The 20,577-nt window shown below is 42.6% G+C and overlaps 1 protein-coding gene across 3 annotated transcripts in view; it reads right to left on the reverse strand.

The window, feature by feature from the left end:
- Positions 1-1,465: 1,465 nt before the first annotated feature.
- The window catches only part of ccdc146 (coiled-coil domain containing 146), a 147,019-nt gene continuing 127,907 nt past the window's right edge, over positions 1,466-20,577 (reverse strand). For all 3 annotated transcript variants that reach the window (XM_041202745.1, XM_041202744.1, XM_041202746.1), the window contains 4 exons: positions 13,174-13,302; positions 10,274-10,411; positions 2,853-3,101; positions 1,466-2,245 (listed from right to left, as the gene is read on the reverse strand). In XM_041202745.1, coding sequence (XP_041058679.1) covers positions 2,042-2,245; positions 2,853-3,101; positions 10,274-10,411; positions 13,174-13,302 — 720 coding nt within the window. In that variant the 3' untranslated portion in view covers positions 1,466-2,041. The remainder of the gene's footprint in view (positions 2,246-2,852; positions 3,102-10,273; positions 10,412-13,173; positions 13,303-20,577) is intronic.

Below are 20,577 nucleotides of genomic sequence, written 5' to 3' on the forward strand. Positions count from 1 at the left end.
GGATATTTTCTTTGGAGGAGATTGTAATTAAAATCCAGCTGGACTGATGGGCTGAAATCTTATTTTATCTTACTCCTCGCCCCCTCGCTGGCAGTTCCTGTCAATGTCTTTGTTTTTCCTCTCTCTATCTCTCAATAGATACACAACATGACATTTTACTATTTCCAGGATGAAATAGAAAATATTGAAATGATACAGTCAAAGTGTTCTTCTGAGTTCCTTACTGTGTAAAGGAATATCATTTTTCCCTACCATTACTGTGGGATACTGAAGCAGGCTTGTGTGTGTACGTTTGTGTGTGTGACTAATTTAATTTAATTAAAGACGGTCAGATTGCAAGGTTTGAATCAAGAAGGGGGTTAAGTATAAAATAGGCATTTTGAAATGCAGATGGGTGAGCTAAGATGAAGTCTAAGCAGATACAGTGTGAATGGAATTTGCATTTTGTAGGTAAGTTGAAAGGTTGTTTGATTTTCAAAGGGACATGATAAGATATTTTACAACTGGCAAGATAAATAAGGCAAAGATATTAAGTTTATTTTTCCCGAAGGTGCAGGCTACAAGCACAATATGAGAGATTTTTATATTCTGGGAAAAGTAACCTCCAAAGCAAGGGTGAAACAATGGGATTTACAGATCAAAAGGGAGAAATGTATTTAAAGAAAGATGGAAAGTTGTACAGGGAGTGGCCATGTGAGATCTTGAAAGGTGGACTGTGTGAAATAGATCTGTGAAGAAACAGCCTCTTGCCACCGCAGAGAAGTGCTGGTTTGGTACTGAGTGTAAGGTTTTGTTAAAAGCCTTGAAGTTCCATTGTTGAGTGAGAGGGAGAGAGAAGCTGTGAAATAGCAACAGTGGGTGCATGTGGTAATGTTGCTGGATGTTTTTATAGATTAAGAATCTATTTAGGCTGTTGCCTGAAAGGGGTGCATAGTTGGGAGTCCAGTTAAGTAGAAATCTTTTAGGAGCTGTTATAAACTAAGTTTAACTGTGTAACTGAAATATTATGTGTTTATCCTTTTGTTAATAAATGTTTTAATTTAATCTTCAAAATCTCTAAAGGTGATAGTGATTCTTTACTTCTGACTTCAGTGTACATATCTTCTAGTAATAAATATAAATTGCAAAATTGTTGTGATAGCCTGACCAAGTTTCCCTTTGGAATTTAGACAGCCTGGCAAATACCACCTGCCATATCATAACAATTCTTAAGCCTCTGTGTAGCACCTTGGGTTAGTTCTCTTCATTAAAGGCAATATATAAATGCAAGTTGTTTATGTCAGAAAATTCACCTAGATTACTTTTGCAACAACTGTCAATTATTATGGAGCAATAGTGTTTCTTTAGCTATTCAGTATCAAAACAATCTCATAATTGATGTCTTGAAAACAATGCATATTTTGTTGAAAAGTTTTTTTAAGATTAAACAGGACCATCAAGAAATGGACAAAATTTCCCTTTATCATATTATTAAGTCCCTTTATCATAAAATTGAATTGGTTAAAGACAGAACATGGAACACTGATAAACTGCAAAACTCAGTGCACTTATTGTGCTAATTTAGTATGTTGTGGTTTAATTATTTAGCAAGATAATGGTTAAACACAGTATTTTCACTGACAATTATCCAAAACATGGCACAGTAGTTTCAGAAAACAGTATTGGAGTTATAATTGACCACCTTCCACAGCAATGACCTAACGTGTAGCAAAGTAAATAGGTTTAATTTGTTGGCATCTTGCATCTGTTTGCAACATTTTCAATTCAATCTATATTTTACTGAAGAAAATAAAAATATCTTGGAAAACAACCTAATTTCAGTATATAAAAGTGTCCGAGTTAATCAATATAAACTAGTTTAGATATGTCAATCTATCACAAAATAAAACAGAAAATTATACTTTACCAAAAAACAAACGATTTTTTAAAAATAGGTTGCAACTTGTAAACAATTTAATTTTTTTTTAAGATGTTTTGATTATTCAGCACTTGTAGTTGGGCGATTAATGTGATGATTTTTAGGATACAGGTAACATCAATATTATATTTCAATTGGTTTAATGACTGGTTTTCTATAATGTCGCATTTGTGCACTGGGCTCACTCGGTTTAAATGGAACCATATTTCCATAAGGGCGTGGAATAGGTAGTCCGGAATCATCATCTGGGATATATGCATTAGGCCTTGGCTCAGCTGTTGTAAAGACTCCGCCTGGCAATAAATGCTTTTCCTCCTCTTCAGCTTCCTAATTTGGGAACAAAATGGGGAAAAAGAGTCTTCATTGATTATTACTAATCCAGTCAGTGAATACTGAATGAAGCAAAAACACATTACTGTAGATTGGTAGTGTGCTGGAATGCATCTAGGGGGTGCTTAATAATACTGACATTATGTTGAATTTGGGGAGATGGCTCTTAAGTCATAGGTCATCAGACTTGTGAATAGTAAAACTATCTAAGCAATGGATCTCCCACTAATGCTAATAAAATTAATTGCTTATTAATTAATTGATTATTCGAAACCAGCTACAATGTTATTATTGATTTTTTTAGTCCCTAGACATGCAAATTCTAACCCCAAGCTGCAATCCCTGTCCCCACCCCCACCCCCACCCCACACAACCCCCCCCACCCCCATACCCATGCAGCCTAGACTTACATGAGGGCACCATCTGCCACACCAGCTTAATGTTAATGAGGCCCAGAGATCATACCCATGAGGTCCCTCCCCACCCACCTGCTCCCATTTGCCCATAAATGGACACAACTGAATTTGTTAGCTAGTATATCTTAAATTGCATTTACTCTCAATTTTTTTTCTTTGATAGCTAATATAAATAGTGGGATTCATACCTTGGATTTCATCTCAATCTCCATTTTGTGTCTGCTTTCTTTGTGCACTATTTTCAACCACTCAGATTCAATCTCTTCACTGGGTGCCATACCCTGCTCCATCCTATGGTGGCATGACTCCAGGAATTGCTGCTTATCCCTGACATCCTGTTGGAGTTGCATGGCATTGGCCTGTTGCATGGACAGCTCAGAGACCACAGCCATCATTTTTCGTGTAACATCTTTGACCTTTCCTTGCATTTCGTTCACCTATAAGTTTGGATTATAAATCCCATGAAAATCCTTTCAATACAGACAAATTCACTTTCATAAAAGGCCATTTTTATAACTTGCTGAAACCAGAGTTGTCACTTAGTCAATTTTTCACTGGCTTAGATGAGTATTTGAAATTGCTGCTGGCTATAAATAGTGTGGACTGTAATAAGCATTTTAAATGTGAAATGATTTGAACAATACTATTTTAAAAAATATCTACAAAAGTTAAGAAAGTCTTAAGAAAATCTTAATCTCTGAAAGAGATAATTAGCTTGCTTAACCTTGGAGACAATGGCAAATCTGAGTATCCTGGATCATAAAATATACCATTTGTAAATGCAAAGCTTTCCATGTTTTGTCAGCCTGTAGTCAGCCTGTAACTTGCCAGCCTGGTTGAATTAAGGCAGCACAAAGGACTGGCGTAGGATGAAAGAATTGTGACTGCCCACAATATAAAGGCACAGATGTGCTGTTTGTGGTTGTAAGCCAGCTGTACATTGAAAGAGTGAAATCCTTTCCATTTAATAAATGTGCCTGATGACAGAAAGCATGCAAGATAACGTAGGTAAATCCATGCAACTTTGCACTTTGTTGAAGCCTGCCGTGCAGGCAAAGCCTAGATCTTTCTTGTCCTGCCTCATCAGTCAACCTAACAGATCGGCAACAAACATATGAAGTCAGTAAGCCCTTTAAATAACACTGCAGAATGATCCTTCCTGTCTGCTGATACTACGAGAAAGCGAGTCAGGTGATAGAGCAACAAATTTAGAATCCCTATTTAAAAATTATGAGGCTTTTTATTATTTCTACCCATGATCAGTAGAGTTACGGAGGAGCTTGATCCAGTATGTGGGTGGGGTATTTCTGGCGTAAAATTAGCCTGTGCTGCTGTCCAGTATATTGGACCCTTAGGTCCTCATTTTACCCAATCAAATTTCTTGGCCATCAAGTTAAGGTAAATGGGTGTTGGTTAAATTGGGGAAGAAGTTAAAGGTGTATATCCCAGAAATCAGTGTGGTTCTTCATGTTGGGAGAAAAACCATGGAATGGAAATATATACTCAACTGACATTAACTTCTGCCTTTCTTGCAAGCTTCCCAATGCAAACCAAGCATGTTGTCGATACTCATCAGTTGTCTTCTGTAGGCTGCCCAATAGAATTGCTCATGTGAGGCCTCTACAACAGAACTTGTGTGCAAATTTGCTCTTTGGTGAGCTGACATCTGCAGTATCCTTCTTTCTGTCATGGTGACATGTCAGTCATGCCCTTGTCTCTCCACATGAAGATCCTACATCTACACTATCCTCTAAATTACATACAGTGTCTGTATCCGAGCTGGTTGCTCCAAATGTGGAATCAAGTGATGCTATTATGTCTTCATCATCACCATCTTGCTGTTCCTGCACTTCCTGGCCATGTTTCACTTCTTGTGTATCTGAATGGAGAAAGGCACAAGAGTAAGACCTGAAGAGGCAGAAGTAAGAGGTGCATGCTTGCATCATCAGCAACTTGTAAATCAGAAGAGAAAGTGGATGAAGGTAATGTAAGAGATGTAATAGTTATGAGAACATTGCCACCTAGGCACTGAGGGGCTGGGAATTGGATAGACCCCTCGAGCTGTATGACTCAGAAGGAATGTATGCAGTGAATACTAAACGTATCATAATTGTATTGAAGCACCTCAGAGTGCAACATGATCTATGTCGATAATTTGAATACCATTGCACTGTCTGTGATGACCATATTGAAATGTCTGTAATGTTCATTGATTGTATCGAAGCACCTCGTGATCTATGTGGAAAAGTTGAATATGATTGCACTTTTTGTGATGGCCATTTTGAAATGTTTTGTAATGTTCTTTCAGTTATTTTATGAATAAAGTATATTTCCCCCCCGCCCAAAAATTGCCACCAGGATATGCAGGCACACTTGATCCCTTTCATTTAGCTACTGCTGCCCACCAGTTGTGCACCACTTTGTCCTGCAAGAAAGAAGCAGTATATCAATGAGTATGATGTAATTTCTTTGGTTGAGGTAGCTGTCATGTTTGAATAGCTGGCAGTGTGTGGAAGTTGGGAAATGTGGATGTGAGGCTTGCAGCAGTGCTAGGTTGTGAGGCTGTGGTGTAGCATATGAATGTGAAGTATGAGTCCAGATTGATAAGAGATTGTTGAAAGGTGATGGGGCTGTGGTGACTTGAGCAATGCCTGAAGTAGCTGATGCAGTTGATAGACTATGGCTTTTAAAGATGCATTTACTTGACCACTCGCGTGAGTTCATTGAACCTCTTATAGCAGTGCTTCCAGGTCCCTGGGCTTGACTCCTGCCATTGATCTCCATGGCTATTGTCTCCCACTGCCTTGTGTTTGTCTGGATACAGGATACCTTTACTTCTTTGCACTTTCTACCCCAAGGCTCCAGGTGGAGCTTCTGAAAACCTTAGAGCCTGTTCTCTACCAAGTTGTGCCATTTTTCTGTCTTTCCCATGCCAGATTCACATCCTGCATGATTTCCAGCATCTGCTCCAGCCACGGCACATCTCCCCTTAAGATATGCAGGATGGCTTTAAGTAGTACAGGCTATCTTTAATTGATGCTAGCCTCTCAATTTTGGGCCCCCTGCTGAGGCATGCAGCAATTCAACAGTGAGGTTAGTGCTGTTTGCACATTGCGCTCAAGCTAATCATCAGGCAGAATGAAGTTGGTGTGCTGCTTGCATCATGTTGAACATTGCACAATTTAGTTGCATATTGTGATTCCTGCTTCCTTTGATAGTGCTCATCAAAATTAGCTTCCTTGAAGTGGAAAGATTTGCATGGTGGTGGGGAAAGAGCAGGGGAAGCGACACTAATTGGATAACTCCTTCAAAGAGCTAGCACAGGCACAATGGAATGAATGGTCTCCTTCTGCGTAGTATCATTCTGATTCTACGATACACCTCTGAGTAATATGGTATTTTTAATGCAAAGTTTCACTTGTCACCCATGCACAGTTTATATCCTGGGGAACCTGGGTTTAAGCTGTGCAGGCTAGATATTTCTCAAAAAAGCAACAACTTATAACCTTAATATTAGCATTTGTGTCAGAAGGAAAGCCCAGATAAACAATTCGTGCAGAAATAAATTCCTGATGCACTGTGACCCCCATTTTGTGTTGCTGGAAAATGTAGTCTTTAAAAGCAACCGATACTTTGAAATGTAATGTTTGAATTATGTAGAATTACATAGAACCCAGCACTGAATTGGCCATTCAGCTTGACTGACCTTTGCCAGTATTTATATTACACACGAGCTTTCTCCCACTCTAATTACTTTTTCCCAACTCTGCCCATTGCCATATATTCAATTTTCCTCAGGGTGCTTTAAACCTTCCTTTTAAATGCATTATTGCTATCTGCTTCAACCATCCCATGTGACGGTGAGCTCTACATTCTCACCATTCTATGTAACAAATTTTCAGCTAAATTCTCCTCTTTTAGTGGCTAAATTATATCTATGGCCATTTGTTATGTACTCATCTGCAAGGGGAAACAGTTTCCCCACATCCATCCTATGAATCCTCTTAATTTTAAAGACCAGTATCAGGTCTCCTTCAAGTCTTTTATCCATCTCAATCTTGATAGTTTTATCCTCTCAATTCTGGTAATATCCTTGTAAATTTTTTCCGGTGTTTCAATATCCTTCATGGGAGTAAGGAAACCTGACCTGCACACAATACTCCAAGCTTTTATATAAATAATAATCTTCATATAATGAAGCAGTCCATGTATGAATGCAGCAAGACCCGGACAACATATAAGCTTAGGCTGACACAAGTGCTAAGCAATGAACATTTCCAACAAGAAAGACTAATCACCTGCCCTTCCATGGGTGGTACTGTCATCAAGCCCCCCACCATCAACATTCTGGGGTTCACCTCCAGTTTACCTTCTTTAGCTCCATTTTCCCTCAGTTTTCTTCCTGCAATCTATTTACTTTTGTCTTTGTGCAGTCTGTATCTCTATCAAGCATTACCCTAAGCGTTTATATATTGTAATCACTATTGCTTGGATGTTCTTCCACACTTACTTCTATCTATTCCAGTTCATTTCCCATTACTAGGTCTCACAGAGCTTCCTTCCTTGCTGGGTTTCTTACATATTGGATCAGAAAGGAGCCTTGTACACATTATAAAAAGACCTGCTTTCACTCCCTCTTGTTGTTTATTTGGGGGATAGTTGAAATCTCCTATGCTTATTGTGTACTTAAATCATTTCACATATTTGCCTACTTATTTCTCTCACCAATTCCATTTCACTCTTTGGTAGTCTGTACCATATAATAGTATGACTGATCCCCCATCCCTTTCTATCCTCAATCTCAATCCATATAGATTCTGTTTTTATCTCTGTTAAAAATGACCTTGCTACTGCTATTTTGTTATATCTGATTAACACACTGACCCTTCTAACTTCCCTATTATTTCTAAATACCATAGAAACCATAGAAAAGTTACGGCGCAGAAATAGGCCATTCAGCCCATCATGTTTGTGCTGGCCAGAAAAAAATGAAAAAGAAACTGGCTGCTCATTTTAATCCCACTTTCCATCACTTGGTCAGTAGACTTGCAGGTTACAGTGCTTCAGATGTAGATCCAGAACCTTTTAAATAAGTTGAGCGTTTCAGCCACTATCACCAATTTATGCAGTGAATTCCAGATGCTCACCACCCGCTGAGTGAAGAAAGTTTTTCCTCATGTCCCCTTTAATTCTTTTACCAAGCACCTTAAAGCTATACCCCCTGGTAATTGACCCCTCAGTTAGGGGAAACAAATCTTTACCATCCACCCTATCTAGGCCCCTCATAATTTTGTACATCTTAATTAGGTCACCCCTCAGCCTCCTCTGTTCTAAGGAAAACAACATTAGCCTATCCAATCTTTCCTCATAACTGCAATTTTCAAGCCCTGGCAACATTCTTGTAAATCTTCTCTGCACTCTCTCCAGACCAGTTATGTCTTTCCTATAATGTGGTGACCAGAACAGTACACAAAATTCCAGCTGCCTAACCAGCATTTTATACAGTGCCATAATTACATGCCATCATTACATACATCATTACAAATACATTATAGCCCAAAATATTTAACTGGTAATCCTGTCCTGTCTACAGCCATGTTTCCATTTTTCATATTACATCTATATCCTCATTATTGCTTCCAATTCCCACAATTTTGTTGTTGATGCTCTGTTTTTATTTTTCATTACTGTTGTTTTGGGGCCCGGTTATCTCAGTTGATGAGATAGCTAGTCTGTGGCTCAGAACAATGCTAGGAGCACAGGGTTCGATTCCCCATTCTCGCTGAGGTAGACTTGGGGTCTGCCTCCTTGCCCTGCCCCATAGTAAAATCACAGCATTAGCCGTATTTCAGTGACCCTCAAATAATCAAGGATGCTACCTGGAGAAGGCTGTTGTTTTATTTTTATCAGGTATGTTATTAGTTCATATAACCTATTTCTGTTCTAAGTTGTCTTTATCTCTTATTATAATTTGAAATTTTGCTCTTGCCCTTTTCTTCCCCTTAACTTTAGGTATACTCTTTCTTCATTGTGATGATCTTATTGAAACGTGCAAGATTCTGAGGAGGCTTGACAGGGTAGATGTTGAGAAAATGGTTCCACTAGTGGGGGAATCTCGAACTAGGGGACATAGTTACAGAATAAGGGGACACTTATTTAAAACTGAGATGCAAAGGAATTTCTTCTCTCAGAGGCTAGTGAATGTCTGGAATTCTCTACCTCAGAGAGTTGTGGAGGCTAGATCACTGAAAGTATTTAAAGAGGAGGTAGATAGATTTTTGAAATATCGGGGAGTTGAGGGCTATGAGGAGCTGGCACAAACGAGGAGTTGAGGCCTGGGGCAGATCAGCCATGGTCTTATTGAATTAGGGGTGGCAGGCTTGAGGGGCCAAATGGCCTACTCCTGCTCCTTTTTCTTATGTTCTTATGTTCATATAGCTGACCAAAGGTTGCTAATTATGGCTCTCCACACAACTCTTTGCCACAATATCACAATGGGACAAGGAGAAGAGGCAGGCTCTAAGAACTACCTCAGCTGGTACTGAGACTGAATACATGCTGATGGCGCTTTTCAGCACTATGCACTTGGCCAATTGAGCTAACCAACTATTCCTAAGGAGTGCTACTATATTCAAATGAGCCATATCCCCCTTTACTAGTAAAGTATTTTCCACAGTCCTTATCCTTTCTGTGAGGACCTGGGTCCTCCTGGAGCTCCTTTCTGTTCCATTACTGGTGCCAATATTCCATGAACTAGAATCCCTCCTGCCCAAACCCCTCTTTAAGCCAGGCGTTCACTTTCCAGATCTGTTTTCTTCTAGGCTTTTTAACACATGGTTTGGGTAGTGATTTGGAGATTACCACCCTCGAAGTCCCGCTTTTTAAATTTTGCTCCTAGTTTATGAAACTCTCCTGGCAGGAATTCAGGTGGCAGGATTTAAAATCCATTTTTTAAGATTGAAAATCACCGTGATGAAACATTGGTGGCAACTACGAAACATTTCACAGTGGTGCACAAAAGCTACTGCTATCCTGTTTTTTCCACCTTTAAAAACCCTTTGGGGCCCATCAAATTGGGTATGGGTGATGGAACATGCTCTATTTCAGGGGCCCAAATTTGGCATTAAGTATTGTTTCAGTGTATTATAGTATGTCTGGATGCGGAATACTGCACTATTATGACATTCTTATATTTTTCACATCAGGCTTCTAGCACCATGCTAACTGAAATCTAATTATTACTAAATTAAGCAATTTGGAGCTGGATTGAGGCTACTTATTTAACTTAATTTAAGACCCTTAGAGTTAGGTGCCAGAGGAGGCTATATCCCAGTGGATTCAGCTACATTTGAACTCTGGCCCCATAGATGTAAGGGCAGTGATTAAAACAGATTCCATTTGTGGACTCCCATAAAAATATGCACATTACAAGATAGTGCCAGAGTATTGACATTTTCTTGTAAAATTCTTAATGTAAACAACGTGATTGATAAGTAGCAGTAAAAATGTTCACACTACAATTACTTATATAGATAAGCCAAAATTTTAAAAGCTGGGTTATTTTCCTGAATCAGACTTAACACTGTACAAGTTTGGTGTTTCATTGTACCTTTTTGGCTAAGATCAATGTGTCCTGTTTACCATTCATCGCTTTGGCACTAATTCGTTCAGAAAGGCGGATCACTTGATCAGAGATAAGATCCTTTTCCAATAATTGCTCCTCCTTTCTTGCCAGTTTCAAGTCCATCTGCAGTGATGGTGGTACGAGTTAAATTAATGGAATAAGTGTGAACAGCAAACTGAAACAATGAAACAGGAAAAATAATAAAATTTGCAAAACTTGCAAAGTAAAAAAATGTTCAAACTAGCAGTTTTTGAGTTGCCAGTGTTTTTAAAGCTAGTGACCAACTTTTGCTAGTTTACAAGGATATGGACAGTGGAAAAAGTGCATAAAAGGTTTACAAGGATGATACTAGAATTGAGGAACAGCAGGAAAGACTAACAGGCTGGGACTGTTTTCTCTAGAAAAGAGAAAACTAAAAGGTGATAAGGTCTTTAAAATTATCAAGGGGTTCAACAAGGTAAATGGAGTGAAGATGTTTTCGCTTTTGGGCAAATCCAAAATGAGGAGCCATAAGATAGTCAATAATAAATATAAGAAATTTAGAAGGAACTTCTTTACTCAATGAGTGGCGAGAATAAGGAACTTGCTACCATATGGAGTGATTGAGGTGAGTAGTATAGATGGTTTTAAGGAGAAGCTAGGTAATTATATTTGGGAAAAAGGAATAGAATATATGTTGATAGGGTTAGATGAATATAGGTGGGATGAGACTTATGGAGCATAAGTACTGGTCAAATGGTCTGCTTCTGAGCTGTAAATTCTATATAATTTTGTAGGTTGGCATGGATGTTAACATATTCTTGTCTGTATTTTTACTGCCTTGTTTTACCTAAAGAAAATAGATAAATGGTTATTGATAAACTTCTTATTTGGGGAAAGAGTATCTTTGTAGCATAATGTGGTGAGATGTGTTGTAGGGTGTTGGTTATGGTTCGGTAGGTCTGTGAAGAAGTCTTTGTGGTTATACGTAGGTTAACTAAGTCTTTTTGGACTCTTAGAGCTATTTACAAATCTACAGTAAAGGATACAAGCCAGGAGCTGTCTCCATACTTGCTGGTACACACTGCTCCAACATTCAATTGAATCTGGGTGTGGGTCATGTGCTCTCTTACATCACTGTGTGGGCTGTATTGTACACAGTCCCATATGCGCTAGACCCTTATACTAAAAGCTGGATCATTTTCATATGATCAGCTCCATGCTGAGACATTTCCTTAAATAATAATGCCATAACATTTGCTAAACATATGCCATTCATTTAACACTACTGGGAATGTTTTAGGAAGCATACCAAAAAAGGCATTCTTTTCAATTGGTGGGAATGTATAATTTGTGACTAGGCTTAAAGTTGCCAGGATATATATTTTATGACCTTTGCATGTTTTAGCCGAGAACTGGACTCTATTAACAAGAGTAAGTGTAGATGGGTATTGTAATCCTGTTTGGTGTAATACAAACCATTAAACCAGCCAGCTACCTTAACCTCAGCTGTTTATGCAAGTATAAAATAGCCACTGGCCAGGACTTTTAGTAAGGCAGGATTTCTCTTCCTGCCATCCAAGGAGTTGGTGGTGAATATATTCTTTTCCATACAGGCAGTTCCTTAGCCATTTAATGCTCCAATGATTGTCAGTTGACTGGAGATGAGACTTCCACCTGTTGCTTAGGTGGAATTCCTGCCACAGAGAGCTGTCAGCCAATCTGATTGGCCAACATTCTCAGCAGTACCAGGAGCCGCAGTGGACAGGACTGGGACTGCAAGCAGTCCCCAAAGTCTAAGTCCCGGGAGTCCAGGACCAGGTAAGTGTGGGGGTTTGGGTAAAGGGGGCTGTCAGTGGAGAGGCCTTGGAAGGGGGGAGGGAGCACCCGCAGAGGCCAGATTTTGTTGGGGGTGCCCCAAAGTTGAAAGGAAGCTATTGACGGAGGCACCCCCCCAGCCCCCCATCCCTCCCCACCCCCCACCACCCCCCCACCTCCCCCCCCCCCACCCCCACAAACCCCTCCCACCACCCCCCCGACTTCCGCCACTGCCTTTTACAAATGATAGTTCAATGCTTTGAAGTTCCAACATTGGTTTTCAGGTTTTCTATCATGGTGATTTTTCCTATCTAAGGTGTTCCTGTAGAAGACAGACAGAATTTACAGTTCTTCAATGAATAGAGAAAAAGGCACACAGCTGCCGCTAAGGCAGCACAATAGTAACTTCTAAGCTGAAAGGATGTATTTTATGGACAGAATTCAGGAACAAAGCAAGAAAACAAATACAAAAAAAACAGAAATAAACCATCAAGTTGCTCCATAGTATAACTGTGAAAGAAGGTGTCGAAATGTAAAAGTTCTTTCAACACAGTGTTTTCTAGCTAGATTATATTTTGATAGTTAAGAGCAGGATTTTCCAAATATTGTTTTTGGGCACATTAGTTTTTAAAATAAATTAAATTAATAATTCCATGTAATTTAAATGTCAATAGTTTTACATGCCAATATTTAAGATACAATCCATTTTTTTATAAAGGAACATCATAACGCACAGGGTTTAAGAAGACTGTTGCAGTCCAAGAGTGACAAATTTCAATACAGTTCTTTTTCTTTTATTTTGCAGTGTTTCTTTTTCTCTGTGATTTTTTGAGAATTGATGACATTACAATATGTAGGTGCACACTGCAAGTTCAGTGTCTTTATCCCCAGAATTACAGAATCAGCCCTAATTTATCTTCTTCTAAATCCAACCTGCATTGAAATTTTTGTTGCTTCCCATACCAATAATATGTTTTGAATCACTCCCATTGGGGTGATTTTTATGAGTTCAAGAGATGGTGATTAAGTTTAGTGCATCATAACTTGGATGACAAAAGCATAATAAACTTCAAGGATTTGCTTGATACCTCATCTATTCTTTTGCTTAGTTCATCAAATGATGGATCATCTCCTCCCAATAATCGTGATCTGTTCTCACTTAAAGGGTCCACTAAGGTCTTCTCAAGACTTTGGACTTTGTCCTGATACAGTGCAAGCTGGAAGTAATTAGAGAAAAGGTGGAAAAATTAACATTTGGACACCAAAAAAATAAAAGCATATACAGCATGTAAGAATTTCTCAGGCAATAATCAAAATGTCCAGCCCATTTTTTGAACTGGCGCCAACTGAATTTGTTATGAAAATACAAGTACAATTATTAGCCATAACAAACTGGAAAGTGTCCCTGTAGATAAAAGTCCAATCAAGATAATTTCAAACATTTATCAATTTTTCAAACATGCCTTCATGATTTAGAACCATGCTCATTCTTTATTATATGATTTTAATAATACATCTCATTTAGCTAACCATATATATTAATAATTTGATGCTTTATTGTCTGATTAATATCACTTGACATGGATGTGCAAGTGAGTATTGGAATAGATGGATGAAGATTTTGCTACACCACTCTTGCCTTGCACTGAATGAGTAAAATTATGCTCTCCGAGCCCATGATTTACCATATGTTAATAAATGGAAAAGTATCACCCGGGACTGCACAATTTTATGATATCGCACCCACCCCTCCCCAATCCCAGGAATGGTACAGTGGAATATAGAAGAGTAATAAATTTGCTTCTATTTCTCTAATTCCTGTTGAATCAAGAATCAGTGTTTTCAGCACAGAAGGCCATTTAACTTGTTGTGCTTGTGTCAGTGCTAGTTCCACATCAAAGCTATTTCCTTTAATCCTATTTCTTGCTCTTTCCCCATACTCTATTTTTAAGCACATGCTCATTAATTCCCTCTTAAGTGCCGAGACTAACTCAACTTCAAAAACCTAAATTTACGCCCCCTTCTTACCAATCCACTGAACAGAGTTTTCTGAGCCTCCTTGCCACAACATATATACAGTCGAAAATCTCACATTTTATGTCCTGAGAACATAGGCGCAAATGTGGTATCCAATTTATGCACAAACAATGAGATGAAAGATCAGTTAATCAGTCCCTCAGGGTGTTGGTTGAGGGAATAGTAAAAGAGCTTGCCAAAAACATAAGCAGGCATCTGAGGAGATTTTCTGGAAAACTGATATGAACTGTGAACAGGAGAGAGGATGATATAATGCAGATGGACTATAGCCATGCCACCTGTGCTGGTCTTGGATTTAAGTGTCCACTGATCAGGGGGAGGGAAGGCCCAGTAGTAGTAAGAACCTACAGACTGTGGGGGGATGGTGCCCTAAATCTCCCAGAAGAAGGTTGCCATTGTTCTCTCCAAAGGGTGTCTTAGTATAACGGCTAATGATAAAAGCATCCAAATTGGATGCACTGTTTTGTCTGGAGGCTTCTCTGTCAGGGAGACAGATGAAGATGTTCCTGGTGGCACCACTTGCTCCAGGTTAGCTCTAGGTAGTATCATATCCATCTTGGAACTAAGAATGACATAGGACTCCACCGTGAATCCTGGCATCTGTCTCAGGTCCTCCAAGATGGGTCCTCAGCATCTCCATTGAGGGCAATGATCATCCAGGAAACTTTGTTTACAACAGAAGCCAGAGTTCTGAATCATAAGGCTCTGGGGTCAATGACTGACTGACACAAAGCCTTATATCCTCAATGTCAAATCGTCCTTTCACTTCACCTACTCTCGTGTGCACTGTCTCAACCAGTGAAAAGCCCTCATTAGAACTATTTTTATCTCCTCTATGTGGATTTTTCTGAGCTGGCGAGTGATATGGGTGAACAATACAGCTGGATGGTTAGAGGCGGAAGACTACCTTCTTCCTCCTTCTGTTGCTCAAAAGCTACTAGCTTTGGGCTCTTTAGAAGAAATCAAAATGTAGAGATATCATCTTGTTATTCAGCTACTGTGACGGTTCTTTCGTAGCTTTTGAAGTGCCCAACCATGTGTTTTGCTACTGGGTGCACCGAAACCATTATACACACAAACTGCAGCTACCAATGGTGTTTTACATTTCTTTCTCTAATAGGTTCAACCACATGGCTGCCCAGGATCGCCATGGTTCCTGCTTCATCTAGATCAGAGATTTAATCATGGGGTGGGGTGGGAGGGCTGTGGGTGAGTAGGTGGGTAGGTGGAGTAGGACTAAAATCTGTCCTCAAGTTTATATCTACATTTTCTGTGAAAGAGTGTAGACATAGGTACTGCTTTGAAGGCTGAGCAGAATATGTTGTTATGACGTTTGACATATCAGAATATTTGAGGGGCAAAAATCAGGAAATCAACAATGGTGAATGGCCAGTTAGAGAGGCTTACTCAAGCATGAATATCACATGAGAAGGTAGAATTTGAAGGTATCAAGTGATATGGAGTGGAAGAAAGGGTCAAAGGTTCAGAGTTCAATTCCAAAGTATTCTGTGGGTAATGACACACACATGAAGAGACCATTAGGAAAATTTGGGGAAGTGGTAACTTATCTTGCCCCTGCTGGTGAGAACATTGAACTTGTAACACTGTAAAGTACTCCTGGGAGTCAAGAAAGTAGTAAACCCTGCTACGGCCACTTCCCTCCACCGAGTGCATGTCATATTTTTGACAGGTTTCCTGTTCCTGGTTCTAAACAGCCCAGCTCTCAGCTCCATATTTCAGCAAAGGTTTCCAAGTCAGACTCCCTGAGATTTGTTGCTTGGTTCTGCAAAAAGGCTGTCATTCTTCTCTGTCAAGATGGCTGCTTTCTCCAGTGCTGCCACTTCCCCCATAGGCAGTTGTAGGTTTTATGTTTTGTTGACTTGCCAGGCTCTGCCTTTCCCATCTCTATTTTACCCAATCCCATTCCACCCAAACACACCCTGGACATTTTGGGGCCGAGATCCAACTCCTTCATTATTTTCTACCATTGCCCTCAAGTATCTTAGGCGTTGCAAGCAGAATTTACACAATTTACACACTTCTCCATATTCTAATTACTTGACCCGTAATTTAAGATGGGTTCAAGACTGAGCTGTCATGATGGATGGCAGACCCACCTTAATTCCAATTGCCCTATTAATCTGTCAGAATTTCAGTGGCAATGGGCGGAATTTTCCATGCCTGCTGGCAGCGGGCGTGATAGATGACATGCGCGATTGGTTTCATGTTGCGAGAAGGCAGGTCATGATCGTCTGCTCAGCCCGCAGATGGTGGGCCGCGTTTCCCACCAACGGTTGTCGGGCAGCTCGTTGTAATATTTCAGCATATCATTCAAAGGCCATTCTGCCAGACTCTCGGACCCCCACCGGATTGTCGGTCCACGTCGGCAGGAAAGCACGTCGATGTGTTTCACAACAGCACACAGGCGACGTGTATTTGGTGGCCTTCACTTTGGGGGAACTGCAGGTAAGCGAACAACATCTTTCTGCAGAGCTCACCAGGGTCGCCTGTTGCTTTGCAGGCTTCAGGGACGCCGAGGGACCAGGGTGAAGTGCCGCCCTGCCACGGAGGTGACTGTTGGCAGTAGGGTGTCCGGGGGCAATTGCTGCCCAGACTTGGAGGCGACTGTTGTCAGGGGGTGAGTGTCGGGGGCAACTGCTGCCCAGCTGTGGAGGCGACTGGTGTCGCCTGGGGGAGGGCAAGGGGGGAGACAGTTCACAGTGACATGATTGGGGTCGGGCTCTTAGACTGCCCGCCCATGCAAGCAACATGAGGGCACCAAAGTGCCACCATGCGCTCCAGTCCTTAACCCCCACCCGCACCCCCCACCCCCCCACCCCCGCCCCCCACTGGTATAGACTGCGAGTCCACGACCACTTTGAGGTACCGTGGAGCAGTTGGACTGCACACATTGTACAATCTCCTCGCCAATGCTAGCCATGTAGCAGTCATTGTTGGAGGCGCTCACAGCCCTTTGCCATCTCAGCATTTCGGTTAAGTGCAATCTCTCTCATGTTGCAGGTTGACAGGGCAGCCATGCAGTGCGCTCATCTGTGGCCATCTGAGGGGTGGCCAGCACTCTCCGGGAAGCGTAAAGGGGCCGTCACACAGGGTCAGGAAAGGTGCTAAGTACATTCGTGCTAACCACGTCTCTTTCTCTTTCATGTCTCAGGAGGACCACATCAGGAGCAGCCTACAGAGAGCAGAGAAGATGGAGGAGAAGAGCGTCTGAGGCTCCTAGCTACACAAAGGCAGGAGCAGCAACCTCAGAAAGAAGGGGCTGCTGGGGCTTCCACACACGCTACCCAGGAGTGAAAGCAAGCCGTGGCTGGTCGGCGTTTAGCGACACCCAGGGTCTATGCACGCCGCCTGTCATTCCTGCAGATGACTGAGAACCAGTGTCGCTGATGACTGCGCATGTCTAGAGACCTGGTCGCTCATATCTGCCACTTACTGCAGGACTTGGCGTCAAGGGGACATGGAGGGCATCCGCTCCCAGTGGCTGTGAAAGTGACCGCAGGGCTCAATTTTTATGCCAGTGGCTCCTTTCACTGCTCCATAGGTGACCTCTGTGGGATATCACAAGCCACCCACAAATGCATCCATAAGGTCACTGATGCCACCTTCCCGAGGTCACACAACTTTGTGCATGTCGCCCGGGACCGTGACATACAGGATACAAGGGCCATTGGATTCCCACAGGTGCAGGCTGTGATTAACTACACCCATGTGGCGCTCAGGTCTCTGTCACTACACATGCTGGACTTCATCAACTGCAAAGGTTTCCACTCACTGTGCATCAGGTATGTGATCACCAGAAACGCATCCTGCAGGTATGTGCGTGGTTTCCAGGGAGTCTGCACGATGCCTACATCTTCAGTTGGTCATAGATCCCTGGAGTCTTCCAGGCTCCACAGAAGCTGCAAGGATGGCTCTTTGGAGACAAGGGCTACCCACAGAGGCCGTGGCTGATGACACTCGTGTGGCTGCCTCAGACTGCAGCAGAGCAACAGTATAATGAGGCTCATGCTGCAGCTCACAACTTGGACCATCAGCATGCTGAAGATGAGGTTCCGGGGCCAGGATCGGTCTAGTGGAGCCTGCAATACAGTTTGCAGAGGGTGTTATGCATCATCGTCGTCTGCTGCGCCCTTTACACCTGGCGCTGCAACAGGCAGATGTGCTGGCTGAGCAGGAGATGGAGGAGCTACATATCTCCTCCGATGAGGAGAACACCAATGGGGATGAGGCTCAGGAGGTCCTCAGAGGCTATGATGATGGGGATGAGGCCCTCGCACTGGATAGACGAGGCAGGCACATGCGCGAGGCCCTCATAGCTGCTAAATTTGTAGAGGATGATGACGACGTACAGTGAGGTGACCCCATAGATTCTCACATTGCGTTTGTGAAAGTTTGACTTCAGTCTAGCTTATGGCAGCGCGAATACCTTCTGTGAGAATGCTCCTGTCGTGGAGATGCAGTGGAGGCCCTAATAGTCACTCATTTGCAGGAGGATGATGATGACGACATGCAGTGAGGACACTCCATAAATCTTCACATAGCCTCTGAGAATGTCTGACTCCTGTCTGGCCAAGGGCAGCTTGCTTACACTCTGTGATCAAGGTCAGATCATAGAGACGTCGTCATGAAACTTTAGAAGTTCTGATGCTTTGTCCGCCTTCAGCACCTGAGCCCTTCAGGAGCTGGTGCACAGTATCAGTGGTCATAGATGCTGAAGAGATGGGGGACAGCCCCTCCTTAAAGATGCTGAGAGGACATCGAGAGAATGAGAGAACTCTGTAGCGCCTGCCCACTACATTCTGGTAGCAATGCCATGCACCGCTGAGGTGCAGGCATCAGTAATGTCTCCAGAGAATGTGAGGCTGGATCATCACTTTGGTCTGAAGGCTGCACAGAGCACAGAGGTGAGGCCCTGGACTGAGACACCTGCTTTTACTTTGTGCAGAAAGGTTTCACATCTGAGTGACAAGAACACTGCTCATCAGAACAAGGAGCCATAGGTAGGGAGACATTCTTGGGAGCTTATTGATAATAGTGAACAGTATGTACAAGTGATTAACACCCGTGCCCAGGCTGTGCAACTAATTCTCCTTAACTTTCCTAACCCTGCAGCTATGTCTTGTTGCTCCCCGGATATCCACAGCAGAGGTGGAGGTAGCCTGCTGACTGTGACACTCTGTCTATGGCTTTGGCAGGCATCCTCTGGAAGGCTGAGACTTGGAGGGCCACAGCCTGCTTTCAGGGTCATGCTGTGGGGCAGTGGCACCCTCCTTGGCCTGTGGAGCTGGAACTGCTGAGGTCACAGGAAGCGGGGAGTTGGATTGGCTGGACACTCTCGGAGTCACTTGGATGGATGGGCCTGGAGTGCACCTGCTGATCCTCCTCCCTATGGGTGCCCAGGGGTCCCTGGCTGACTCTTTGAGGAGCAGGGGTAGCTGGAGTGGGATCGAGCTGCCCAGCACCCCTTTCACGTACACACTATTGGAAGCTAACTATGACATCAGCAATGGAGTTGAGCCCACGCAGCAGTGCAGGAGTGAAGTCCTGGACCAAGGTCTCCATGGAGGCTACCACCATACCAGTGTTGACCGTGGTGCATTGGCATGCCGGCGCTATCACCTCAGCCTGAAGGCGGACATACTCCTCCATCGTTCCTTGCAATCTGAGGACTGCTGCGGACATCCCCTCCTGATGTTCCTGAGCTTGCCTTTGCAGCTCCAACAACTGTGACATGACCGAGTCCAGAGGCTTGTCATCTGACATGGACTCAGCAACATTTTGGCCTCCAGCAGTCCCCTGAGTGCCAGATACCTGGGAAAAACCTGCTATGGATCAGAAAGTGTGATGAGCTCACCAGATTGTGATCCTGAGGCAACTCTAAAGCTAGGTCCCACTGAGGTGTGTGTCTCTGAACTGGTGGAGGGTGTGGGTGAGCGCCGTGACGGGACTTCAGGGAGGGTGCCTCCAGAGTTATCTTCCGGGCTTGAATGGAGGTCCTGGGTCATGGACTCTGTCGGCTGTTTGGCAGATGTGCTTGCGTAAGCAAAGGTTGATAATTACTGCATGGCAGTGGCCTGTGAAACAGGACACATCACTCACAGCATGGATTTTGCATTGCTGGATCCTAACTTGGTAGAACAGCACTGACCTCACTGTCAGCCCAGGACTGGTCCAGATTGTGGCTGGCCAGCTGGATGGCTCTTTTTTTAAAGCCTGTGAGGACCTTGATTTTGGGAATTACGCCACAGTCTGTGAACTCTCTCTCTCGTTGTGTGCCAGCTTGTTCTACATGGGTAGAGATGGAGAAAGAGTAAGCAAGATGCCTGCCAGGCCAGATGCTAAGTATGCCTGGCCTGTGTGAGTGACGAGTGGTCCCATGGATGGAATGAGGATAATGACGGTGTGTGTGAGAGAGTGAATGATGATGTCTCTTG

This window comes from Carcharodon carcharias, chromosome 13, assembly GCF_017639515.1.
Source record: "Carcharodon carcharias isolate sCarCar2 chromosome 13, sCarCar2.pri, whole genome shotgun sequence".
NCBI lineage: Eukaryota > Metazoa > Chordata > Chondrichthyes > Lamniformes > Lamnidae > Carcharodon > Carcharodon carcharias.